We start from the raw sequence: 13482 nt of genomic DNA on the forward strand, positions 1-13482 counted from the left end.
AAAATTTTATATAAAAAGCTTAATTCAATTAATTATGATGAACATTAATCAATTGAGCATGTTTTAAACAGTGCATAATTTTGGAAGTTGTCAAAAATAGAATTCCTTCACCAACCTCTGAAATCGCATCTGAAAATAGTTTCTCAAAATTTATTTGATAAAGGACTCATGACAAAATGGCCGATTTTTTAAATTAAGAAAAAGTTTAAAAGTTTAGGAATAAATGCATTATTAGACTTGTATCAAACTACCTTAAAATTTAATAAACTTACTTGTAGTGCAAAACCTTAAAGCTACGATATATTATTATAATGGTGTAATTATGAAATTGTTTTTTTATGGAAGAGAACCATAAAATTTATTATTAGCATCTAATCAATAGGAGAAGTATTTACAAAATAACCATCATATTTATTTTATTTATTATTTGTATCACTAGATTCTACCACTAAGCTTGTCGTAACAGCCGAAACAACACATTATGGATCTGGTCATTATTTTTAAAATTTAATATATCACATATTTTCTACTAAAAATCTAATAAAATTTTAATTTAAATCAGTAGTAACTAGTGTTGTATCGCTCGATTTAGCCTATTTAAATTAAGATTTCAAAATAAGATTACACAAGTCTCAAGATTTTGTTTAAAATGACAGTTGTATTAACTGAATTTCTTTTGCAAATTTAAAAATCTCTTTGTGGAAAATCGCTACAGAAAAAATAAAACTGGGAGCCAAGAAGATTGAATGAAAATAATATTTTTAATTTGTGAAGGCCTCAATTTATAGATATTATTTATAGTTAAAACATTTATACAAAACTAATATTTAATTATTTGCTAATAAATTATAGTAGCACTATTTTAACAAATTTTACATAAATAGGAATAGATAGTACCATTGAAGTCGAATCATCTGGAAAATCAACTGTCTCCATATCTGGTATGATTTTCAAATTAATAATCATATTCTAAATCTATATATTTTTTAAATTAAACTTTTCGGCCAATATTATTTCTTAAACAGTGCTAAGCTCAATTTAGCTAACTGTCGTATTTGGAATTAATGTTATTTAAATGGTTACTAATTTTAACAATGTATCTTAGACGTGTATATTTAAAAACATTAATTCCTATATTGAATTTCTAGTTACTTATATTAATCTAAAATTATAAAAATAAAATAAATTTATGAACTTATTGACTCTGTAAAATCATAAGTTTAATTTATTTTTTTTATATAATTTTTAGTATTGCCTTTTTTTGGATAATTGTCAAAAATAATATTTACAACCACCAATATCTCTTGTATCACATCCGAAAATTGTTTTTTGAAATATGGTTAATAAAATTATACTCATGGCAAAAATGTTGATATTAAATTTAAAATAATAGTTTTCTAATATTTTCATACTAATAGATGTGGATTATAAAATTTTATTAACTATTTCACTTTTATATCCTTCTATGTAGCACACTTTATCTAAGTCCGATATAGTATATTTTTGGTGTAATTAATGAATTATTTTACTGTGGAAGAGTATTATAAGGTTTATGCTTAATATCTAATTATTAGCAAAAATATTTGCATAATAACCATTATATTTAATTTAATTTTTATGTTTATCATTAGATTCTACCACTAAACTTGTCGTAGCAGCCAAGGAAACAACTCCTTTCGGATCTGGTTATTACTTTAAAAATTAAATAAATCTCATATTTCTTACTAAATGCTTAGTAAATAATGTTCACCATAATCAGATAAAAAACCAATTCCCAGGTATAAAATAAAAATCTGTTGTATTAACTGAATCTTTATAAATTTGTCCTCTTCTTGAAAAACATTACCAAAATGAAAATCAAATAAAACTTAGCCCCGAAGAAGATTTTATATATTTTTTTATTTATATAAGCCTCAATTTATAGATATTATTTTTAAGTATAAAAAACCTCTTTTATATTTAGAAATATATTTGCTAAAATATGATAGAAATCCTTTAGTAATTTGTTTAATTTTTATTTTAATAGAGAGTACAATTGGAGATGAATCTTCCGGAGAATCAACTGTTTCAATATCTGGTTTAATATTTAAATTTATTATCATATTTAATACGGCCAATATTATTTCCCTTAATCGCATTTAGCTCAATGCAATTGAAAAACCGTCGAATTCGGGATTTAATTTTATTTAATGCATATTGATTACTAATTTAACGACACATCTTTGATATTATACATATGATAACATTAATTCCAATTGCGAGAAAATTTGTAGTTACATTTATTAAGCTTAGATGGGATATGATAATGAGTTGAATTTTTAAAAACTAGATAACCAAAGTAGTAAATTTGCAATAGAAGCGATATGATTTAACGGCTGATCGATTTTGTAAATTAATTTATTGAGTTTAAATAATTTTACAATTGTAGCGTCTTTTTTTAGTTGTCTAAAATAACATTTTTGAACTACCAAAATTTCGAGCATCGCGTTTAAAATTTTCTAAAATCTCTTTGATAAAATTAGACTCAATACAAAAATGATTATCATGTTTCTATTGAATATTTTGTGCAAATGAATATAGATTATTTACTTGCATCACAACTACCTATAAATTTATATACTTCTATGTTTCACACTTTAATTCCAAAGCTACTATATAGTATTATTTTAGAGTAATTAAAAAGTTTTTTTGTAATGCAAAAGTAACATAAAATTTATTATTAGCATCTAATCAATAGGAGAAGCATTTACAAAATAACCATCATATTTTTTGTTTATCTATTTGTTTATCACTAGACACTACAATTAAACCTGTTATAACAGCCATGAATACAACTCCTTTTGGATCTGGTTATTTTAAAAATTAAATATATCTCCTATTTTCTTTAAGATATTTTAATTTAATTCAATAGAAACATAATATAAATGTATTATTCAATACGAAATCCCAATTTTAAAATGTAAATTTGTTGATAAACGAAATTTCTTTTACAAATTTTAACTACCCTCCTTAAAACACACTACATATAATATTATAGCTTCAACCCCAAAGATTGATTAAAAAATATGTTTTTTATTTGTTAAGACCTCAGTTTATATAAAATATTTATAGTATAAATCTTCTATACAACCAATATTATATTGAAATATATTTGCTAATAAATGATAGTAACAAACACTTTCGTAATTTGTTTAAATTTTACTTAAATAGGAGTAGATAGTACCATAGAATCTGAATCGTCTGGAGAATCAACTGTTTCCATATCTGGTTTGATTTTTAAATTTATAATCATATTTAAAAAAAAAAAATTATTCTATATTTTTTACACATTAAAACTTTTGGCCAATATTATATCCTCTAACCTCGTTCTAGGTTAAAGCTAACCTTGGAGTAATTAATGTTATTGTTATATAACCCAAATTAGTTCCTAATTTAAGCAATTTATCTTTGACAATGACATTGAATAACATTGATTCCTACTGGAAAATGTGTAGATAATATTATTAAGCTTGTATGGGGTATATGTTTTCTAAAAATCTAAAAGAAAATAAGTTATCTTTCAATGAATTTCATATTATTTAATAGCTGATCTACTTCATAGAATTATTTTATGGGTTTAATAATTTTTAAATTTTAATGCCTTTTGTTATAGATTTTCAAAAATAACATTTTTCAACTACCAGCTTGCCATCGCATTTAAAAATAATTTCTCAAAATTTTTTTTTTGTAAACTAATGGCAAAAAGGTTTTTGTAAACAATTTTATACTAATAGAAGTGGAATAATATCAAACTATTTCAAATTTTAAGAATTTCTATGTAGCACGCTTAACTCTAAAGCGGCGTTATAATGTTTTTCTGTTGTAATTATAATATTATATTTTTATGGAAGAGTTATTAAATTCATATTTATCAAGCTATAAATCTGGCAAAAATAACCTTATAAGAAGAAAATTCTATAAACTATCTCAAAGTTTAGGATACCTAAACTCTGATGCTGCATTATTATATTTTTCTGGTGTAATTATGAAATTATTTTGTTAGTCAAGAGCAACATACAATTCATTACTATCTGCTAATCATTAGTAAAAGTATGCTGTAAACGTTACTTCAAAAAAGAAACGCGTTATAAGTAACTCATATGTTCTAAAAAGGAACATAACGCGTTGCCTATACGCGTTATCAGTGAAAATGGAACGCGTATTATCTATTTTTAAAAAGTAACGCGTTACTCATTACTTAAAAAATACTAAATATTATATATAAACTTCCTTTTTATCTATCTTTTTATCAATACACTAAGAATAAAATTATAAAAAAATAATAAATTATAAGATAGATTTTTAAACATTTAATCATATAAGCTTAACACAGCTTTCGATGTGCTAAACACACTTAACTGGTGCGGAGGATGGGAGGTTCCCCTTCTAAGTCGCTAAAATCAAAACAAAAAATTGGTGATTCTCCTAGAAAATTTTAAAAGTAATATTAAAAATAATATTAAAATGCTAAGTAAGCAAGCACTTGTTAAATTGCGTTTTTTAAAAAGAGGGTAAGTTTTTAAAATTATTTCCAAACTCAATTTAAATATAAATGTTTTTTCCCTAGCATCTATTAATATTATTCTGTATTACTTTAAAATTTTCTAGGAGATATAAGCGAGATTCACTTTTCAGCAATTTATTTAGAAACGATCCCAGGTGGAAAGGTTGTATTTTATTTAATAAATAAAATTTTCATTTGGATGAAATTAATAAAAAAATATTTAAGGAATGTTATTTATTTCCAAAAATTCTTATTAGATTATCCTTATCTTCATTCAGATCCTTATCAAATAAAAATTTCAGTATCAAAATTTATTCTGAATCCATATTTTTACCTTCATATGCTTTTTATATTTGAGCTACTAAAAGTAGAGGTTTGAATTAGGGCATAATCTACACTTGACTTGGTGCCCATATCTTTTATTTGTCTAATTAATGTTTTATACTGGGCCAGAGCAGAGTAAATTTTCTTCATTTAAAGAAATAAGTGTATTGAGATATTCTTTATAAAAGTAATTATAATATTAGAGAATATAAAATTAAAAAATCTAGATTCAATATTAATTAGATTAATGTAGGAATTTCAGCAACAAAAATGTAATAAATAAAATGAAAACAAAGTTGTGGCTGATCTGGATTAAAAACTCGGCTTAAATTATTTATAAAATTTAAAAAAATATATAATAAATAAAAAATTCTATATTTAAGAAAATATTAAATGAGTAAAGTTTACATTACCTCTACTCAAAAGAAAAATAAAGCGTTATTACTTTTAAAACAAGTAATAAGTGGCGTTCTTTTTTCTTGAAAGGGTAGCACCCTATCGATATTGCTTAAGAGCATTAGTTAAACTTATTTGCAAAATATACAGTCATATTTAATTTATTTGTTATCACTAGATACTACTACTATAACAGACGTTAGAGGAAATAAAACAACTCCTTTCGGATCTGGTTTATTTTTAAATATATCATATTAGTAAAGATATTGTAATATAACTGAGAAGAAAAGCTATATAAATGTGTTATTCAATAAAATCTTTATTGTAAAATGGATATCTGTTGTATTAAATAAATTTATTTTATAAATTTAGTAGTTTATTTATATAAGTTAATTAGACTCAATATAGAAGAACATATTAAAAAAAGTTTCTAAGAATTTAGGCGCGAGTTAATTATTTATGCTATCTTCCAAGTTGACATATATTTTAGAAGACCTGAGTCTGAGTCGATAGTTTTTAGCTACGACTAGATTCATTTTTTTTTGCCTACTAAAAATTGACAAAAAAAGGTTAAATAAACCAACTATATATTATCTATCAGTATTTTTCATACCATGATTTGATAATAAATGCTTATTATTTCAATTATTATTTAATGCTAAGAGGTGTTTGGTATATTGAAAATTATAGGGAAATGTGAGACGTTAAGAACTCTCTCTTATCAGTGTTCTTTCAATGATCATTATTAAAAATTATAGTTTATATTTTTATAATATAAAAGGTTGGTCAGATCAATCTTCAGAATTTACTACAACTTCGCCAAGTATAAAGGATTATGCGATATTATGTTATGATAGATAGAATACCCCTAGAAGATTATAATAATTTCTATTAATATTGGCTTGATGCAATTATTTCTAACATTATTATTATTCTTATAATAATAAATTAATTAAACAATAAATACACTATTTGGCGATTTTCAATGCTAGAGCGACTATATTCTTTTTAATAGTTTAACTTGAAAAATTCGAATATTAATGTTTGTATAGGGCTTTATTCAGGTTTAACTAAATTGTAAATATATATTACTCTTATAATAGTATTCATTATATCAATATGATTTTAATGATTTTCAATGAGGATTTTATATAATATTATTCTATATTTTGTTTGATATAATTTATATATAAAGTTTCCAAAGATATGTGCAACGTAGTGAAAAAAAGTGGTGATTATAACATACATCAATTCTTCAATGAACCTAAAATTCCTGATACATTGTAATATATTTATATTAATATAATCTTTATTAATTATTTTTCAAATTTTAAATGTCCCAAATGGGTTAGTGATTAAATGTAAATAAAATCACAACCAAATTGAGTACCCCTGTTTAAATAATCTACTAAGTACACATAATAAATTTAAATAATTTCCAGCTTTACACTTTAATCTGAATATTTTTTTAAATTCATCAATTACTGACCATTTAAATGAGTTTAAAAAAAAATTTCAATTTTTGTTAAGTGATATGATATTTAAATTCAAAATTTTAAAATATGTTTTACATTTTCGTTTATTAAATATGTCAAACTAACTATATATATATAGTTTGATATATATAATTAAGATATCCAATTTTCTATTTAAATTTTTAAAAGTTTATTTTATAATCAGACGATAACAGGAGAATTAAGAATTTCCTAATAAAGGATCATTTACAGAGGACTTTTTTAAAAAAAAATTGATCTGATCGGAAATTTATTTCAGAATGTGTAGGGTCCTTACCTATATATATCACCCAATTTTTGCATTACAATTATTTAATTTTATATAAAGAATTTAGTTTAAAACTTTATATAAATTAGTAGTATTCAAAAAATACACGGCAAATTATCCACATTAAGGACACTTTATACATACTGTAATACTAAAATTGCCCTCCATAAATGATTTTGAAATTAGAGTATTCAAAAATCCATGAATTCCAAACCACAATATAATATATATAATAAATCAATGTTAGATGTTATATATCTATATTGTAACTGTAAAGAAAACAAAGAGTTTTATAAAATTATTCTTTTCAATCATATCGCAAATTAAAATTTATAAATTTTTTTTAATTTAAAATATCATGTTTTATATAGTCCCCAGATAATTTACTTGGAAAGAGTTGATGATCTAATAATATGGAACGTTGATGGAAACGATATTTTTATAAAAAAAGACAATTCAACGAGAATATCCCATGTAGCCGAAGAACAAATTCTTTGGCTAGAAAGACAATCTTTAAATCGTAGCATTGATAGCAATGTAATACATAATATATTATAATCAGGTGTTTTTACATTAAAAAGACAAGTCTTAATATATTAGAAAAATGTTAGAATTATTTAAGTAAATATTTAATACAATACTTCCCTGATAAATGAAAGGCTCATTTGTTGAATAGTGAGGTATTCATTTTGTATAAAAGCTATTGATTTTATAATTTCATATATTTAAGTAATGTGGTTTTTATTTTAATAATATGTAATAGATAATAAATACTACTCTGTTTTGACTTGTTAAAATAATTTTTATAAATGATCTCTTTGATCTACTTTCAAGAAAAGCTCTCATAAGTCATTAATATTATATCTAAATTAATAGTTTTTAAAAAATTTAAAAATATTTTAATAATTGATTATATTTATTTTTAGTTAAGGGTAAAATTTGGTTCTCCTTTTTCTCAATCTATCCTTCAGCTCTGCAGATTCGTCTTTATTTATAATGGCAGTGTGGAGGCGATATGTCTTATTCCATACATCGGCGGAATATTAGTAATACTAATTATTGATTTATACCAAATATATAATTAACCTATTATTGGCACTTATTAATTCTATAGTTTCATTTTTAATTTCATTCACCTATTTAATTTATTATCAGAATATAAACAATAACGTATCTTGTCTATACCGCAAGACTTTTTCCACGAAAAGATATTTCAGTAAATGCATTATAGCGAATGCACTGCAGCGAAGACAATCGCAAATACATTATTGCAGATGCATTACCGCGAATATATTAACGCAATTTCATTAAAGAGAAATATTACAACAAACACATTATCGTGAAAAAATTATCGCGATTCTTTAGAGCAAATGCGTTATAGCGATGGAATTTTAGAAAATATGTTATCTCAAATGCATTATCGCAAGTGCATTACACGAATGTAATAAGAGTAATCTTCCCGCGATTGAGATAGTCTTTTATTTATAAATTTCTTTATATTTGACAAATTATTGATACAATTAATATAAAGCATTAAATATTTTTTGCTACTTTTAACTTTTTTTAAAATAGATTTTTTTATTTTTAAAATATTTGGAAACTATAATTTTGTTATCTTTTGGGTGTGCGGATCACATAATTTGTTTGCTGGTTCTAAAGACATTCATAAAATTTTCCAATGCTTTACTCTAACTTATTTAGTAAGTTTAAACCGTTTTTAAATTTAATAGAGACTCGGCCTAATTTACGTTTTTTTTTATTTTGGATAATTATATTAAAGTCCAGAATTTTTCACCAAATTTTATTTCTGATGCAATTGCAGCAATTTATTTGCGATAATGCATTCGCGATAATATATTAGTAATTGCATTCGCAATAATGTTTTCGTGATATATGCGCAATAAATTCGAAGTAATATATTTGAGATAATATATTCGCTACTCGCTTCGATAATGTATTTGCTAGGAAAATTTTACTCTAATATATTAGCGGAGATAATAGTGTTTTTCAAAATTTTTATAGTATTGATATGTAACCAAATAATATATAAATTTATTGCACCATTTCGCAGAGATAATCTGACTATCTATATGCCAAATTTAGAAAATGGATGAAATTGGAGAATATAATAACAATTTTTAGTATAGTTTTCCAAATTATTATTTAATATACTAAAGAAATATTTATTAAAAAGGCTTAAATGATTTATCTAATACAATGGATATTAAAAACCTGCTTTTACAAAAATAAGTTACTAATGATAGAAAATGAGGGTATTGGTATTGATCCTAATATATATAAAATATACCTACTATTTGTTTCCTTTTTTTATGATTAGAAACAAAACTAATATTCTTTTGTTATTATTACTCTTTTAGAATGAAGCAGTACAGAAAGATATTGATGTTAGTGTTGAAGAAATTGATAACGATGGAAAAATACTCAATAATAAAACTTATCCTCACTCATTTATTACTTATCTAATAGGTGATTTTGAACTGAGTGGAGACAGGCATAAATTAAAAGTTGTTTTCAAGATGTGCGAAGGTATGTTATATTATAAATTAGTCGCATTATACTTAATAATTTTTAATAATCACAAATAAAATTGATAGATGAAACCACATCAGGTATTACTTATTAAAATCACAGTTTTTTATTTTCAACAAAGTAGAAATTTATATTCAATATCTAAATGTCGTCAGTATTTATAAAGAATATAATATCAGGTTTATACTAATAGAAAAATAAATTTAATATTTACTCATGACAAAAATGGCCTATATATCTAAATTTAAAAAAAAGTTTCTATAAAACATTCTTTAAGAATATTTGTGAATTTATTAAATTATATCAAGCTATCTCAAAGTTTTATGATCTTCTATGTCGCGGGCTTCAACTCTAAAACTAGGATTTTGTTTTAATGGAATAATTAAGAAATTATTTTGTTAACCCAATCAATGGGTTAAAATTTTTTACAATATAAGCCTTTATAAATAATAAATTCTTATTTATATATCACTAGATACTACTACTAAAAGTTTCGTAACATCCAGGAAAACAACTAATTATAGATCTGGTTTATTATAATTAAAATTAAATTATACCATATTTCTTACTACAAGTTAAGTAAATAAATTTTAGTTTAATCATAAACATTATATAAATATATTATTTAATAAAAATAATCACAAAAAAGTAATTAAACCACTAGATAAAGATCATTGAATAAAATATATTTTTCATTTCTTAAGGATTTAATTTATATATAAAAACCTTTCTTATACCACTAATAATTAATTATAAAGTATTTAATAGCAAAATGACATCGTTTTCATTAATCTTTATTTATCAATAGAAAATGCCACTGAAACTGTTATACAAACTGAAGAAACAACTCCTTTTGGATACGGTTTCTTTTAGAAAATAATTTCATATATTTATTATTTTCGAATAAAATATTAAACTTGATATTTTCTAAAGATTTGATTTGATAAAAAAATTGCCACAATGACCTTTTAAAAGAATAAGAGATCTCATATAAAATATGGAAAGTTGTTATAGATAGAAAATTTGTAAATATTATTTTTTCCCTTCGTTTAAATAAAAAACATATAAATTAAGATTTGAGGAAGTTAGATTTAAAAGAAGATAACATTTTGATCCCTAAAAGTCGAAATCTATCTAGTTATTTAAAATTGAACTTCATTTGGTCCTAATATACATTTCGATATTTATTTTGTTGATAAAATGTTGTCATTATTTTATCTCTCCTCATTTTTAGATTCTTCTAATAAAACTATTTATTATTTTTTTAATTATATTCTCCCGAAAACTTTTCTATGCTCATCTATCATACCTTAAAAATATAATTAAATTCTAAAATATTTATTATAAAAATAACTCTTATAATATATTCTCTGATATTTGAGATACTCGAATGAGTATTTTAGATTTATAAAAAAGATTATTGAATTCTTATATTTTAAAATATTGGTTATTACCTAAAAATCCTTCATTTTTTAAAATATAATGTCGCCATTGTTCTTAATAAATAAAATTTATTATGAATTTACTCCAAATAAATATTTATCTTACAAGAATATTTGCATGATACAAATAGGTTCAGAGGATATAATGTATTTGTAAACTTATTAAAGGCATAGATGAATCACATTGATTCGAGTGAAAAATGTATCCAATGGAATGAAAACGTTTATTTATGAAATCCCCAATTGAGTACACGTTATTATTAGAACGATTTGTTTTTATAGGTAGAACTCGAGGCTTACGAAATTAGATTATTTCGCTATGATCTCAGTCAGCAATCTCATAAATCTCGTGAATTTTGATATGATCCCTTAGTTTTCTAAGTTGTAATATAATAATATTCACGATTCTCATAACCTCAACCAAATCCATACCATGTTTTTGAAAAGTATTTAATTAAATTCTTGTGTAATTTACATCATTCCACAGAAATAGTTGTCGTAATTAAGAGAACTCAAGAAAGACGTTTTTAGATTCAAAATGCTGTAACAGCTTGATGTCGAAGGCTCCATCCTGTAGGGCATGTCTATTGAATTTTCTTCTTTCTTGTACCACATGAACAAATAATCGTAAACTGCTGTGTCTTTGGATATCTGAAGATTTTATTCACTTTAGAAATTCTGTCAAATAGGAAATAAATTATTTTTTGGTTGATAAAATTTTCTTGTAGTAATATACGAATTTACTTTAAATTTTTCGCGGGATAAAATAAATAAAATATTAATACATGGAAAAAATATTCAAATTAATTTACATCTTTGAAAAAATTTAAAATAAAAATATAACCTATTTGAAATATATCTTTTCAATTCACAATTCATGTAAACCTATTTTTTTAAATAAATTGCTACAATCTCTTCCCCATGTCATCTACGCGCTTGTTTAAATGGTCTAATTATAACTGTAAATTATTTTTATTGCTAATAAGAGACTAATTTATTTAAAAACCTGTGATATTAAAGAGAAATGGTTTAGGAACAAATATTTTACCAAATGAATTAAAACATTTCTTCAAGAGTCAAAATTCTACATTAATCACTAGCATATTTATTTAATTTTTCTGTATGATTTGTTATTTAATCGGTCCTTAAATCCTTCTGAAGAGACTCTTTTTGTAGCTAATAAAATTATTTACCTTTTAAATAAATTTTATTTTAAAACCAATATAGTTATTCATAATATATAAGATAATTAGTTAATTGTATTTATTTATCAATAGAATGTGATACTAAATCTGACTCGCCATCGCAAAAAACAACTATTTCTGGATCTGGTTATGATTTTTATATTATATTTTTTCATAAAATATTTAATCATAAAAAAGGTTGAATTAAAAGCAGAAATGAATAAAATCTTAGATAGCTCAGAGCTATGATTTATTTTTGGTTTGATAGGAGTTAAAAAAATATTCTTTAACAACGGTGTTCGATTATTACTATTTTTTGACCTATCCAGGTATTTAAAAATAAAATTTATTCATAATAATTTTGCTGTTTCAATAAAATTTTAAAAAGATTAAGGACAAATCATCTGTCAAAAAATTTTTGAACTAGTTAATATATAAAATTCAAATTCAATTCCAGTAGGTTTAAAAAATATATAAATGTGTAGAGGTTTATTTATAAGGTCTTATTTGAGTTCATGAATTTTTTTTAATCTACCCTGATTTACAAATAATAAATTTTAACATTTAATTTCCATTTCTTTATCACTAGATTATACAACTAAACCTGTCGTATTAGCCAAGGAAACAACTCCTTTCGGATCTGGTTAATTTTTTTAAATAAATATTATCCACATTTCCTATTAAAGGTTTTCTTAAATTAATTTAAATGAAAATCAGATGAAAACCTATATAAATGTAATGATCAATATTAAATTTCGATAGTAAAATGGAAAAATCTATTTATAAACAATTTCTTTTGCAAATTTTAAGTCTCCTATTTGAAAATCAGAACAAAAAATAGCTGGGACCCAAAGAAGATAAAATAAAAATTTATTTTAATTTGATTAGGCCTCAATATATATTGATATTATTTGTAGTTAAAACCTCTTTTATACTACTAATAGTTAATTAAAATATATTTCCAATAATAGTAGATTATTAAGTAATTGTTTAAATTTTATTTAAATAGGAACAGATAGTACCATTGAAGCCGAATCATCTGGAGAAACAACGGATTCCGTATCTGGTTTGATTTTAAATTAAATATCATATTTAAAAGTATTTAATGGGTTTAAATTTATTGATAATTTTTAAATTGTGGTCCCTTTTTTGTATAATTGTCACAAATAATATTTTATACTATCGATATCTCTTGTATCGCATCCAAAAAATTGTTTCTTGAAGTATAGTTAATAAAATTAGATTCTTGACAAAAATGGTT

The 13482-nt window shown here is 23.1% G+C and overlaps 1 protein-coding gene across 1 annotated transcript in view; it reads left to right on the top strand.

Annotated features, from left to right (window-relative positions):
• The window catches only part of LOC135929793 (mucin-22-like), a 52454-nt gene that overhangs the window by 22319 nt on the left and 16653 nt on the right, over nucleotides 1–13482 (top strand). Inside the window, exons 19-35 of the mRNA XM_065466515.1 lie at nucleotides 440–490; nucleotides 891–941; nucleotides 1632–1685; nucleotides 2027–2077; nucleotides 2796–2849; nucleotides 3211–3267; nucleotides 5442–5495; nucleotides 6045–6086; nucleotides 6459–6546; nucleotides 7417–7582; nucleotides 9424–9592; nucleotides 9661–9675; nucleotides 10071–10124; nucleotides 10404–10457; nucleotides 12315–12368; nucleotides 12811–12864; nucleotides 13231–13287. Coding sequence (XP_065322587.1) covers nucleotides 440–490; nucleotides 891–941; nucleotides 1632–1685; nucleotides 2027–2077; nucleotides 2796–2849; nucleotides 3211–3267; nucleotides 5442–5495; nucleotides 6045–6086; nucleotides 6459–6546; nucleotides 7417–7582; nucleotides 9424–9592; nucleotides 9661–9675; nucleotides 10071–10124; nucleotides 10404–10457; nucleotides 12315–12368; nucleotides 12811–12864; nucleotides 13231–13287 — 1125 coding nt within the window. The remainder of the gene's footprint in view (nucleotides 1–439; nucleotides 491–890; nucleotides 942–1631; nucleotides 1686–2026; nucleotides 2078–2795; nucleotides 2850–3210; nucleotides 3268–5441; nucleotides 5496–6044; nucleotides 6087–6458; nucleotides 6547–7416; nucleotides 7583–9423; nucleotides 9593–9660; nucleotides 9676–10070; nucleotides 10125–10403; nucleotides 10458–12314; nucleotides 12369–12810; nucleotides 12865–13230; nucleotides 13288–13482) is intronic.

Source organism: Gordionus sp. m RMFG-2023, chromosome 1 (assembly GCF_954871325.1).
Source record: "Gordionus sp. m RMFG-2023 chromosome 1, tfGorSpeb1-WG-v2, whole genome shotgun sequence".
NCBI classification, from domain to species: Eukaryota; Metazoa; Nematomorpha; class Gordioida; order Chordodea; family Parachordodidae; genus Gordionus; species Gordionus sp. m RMFG-2023.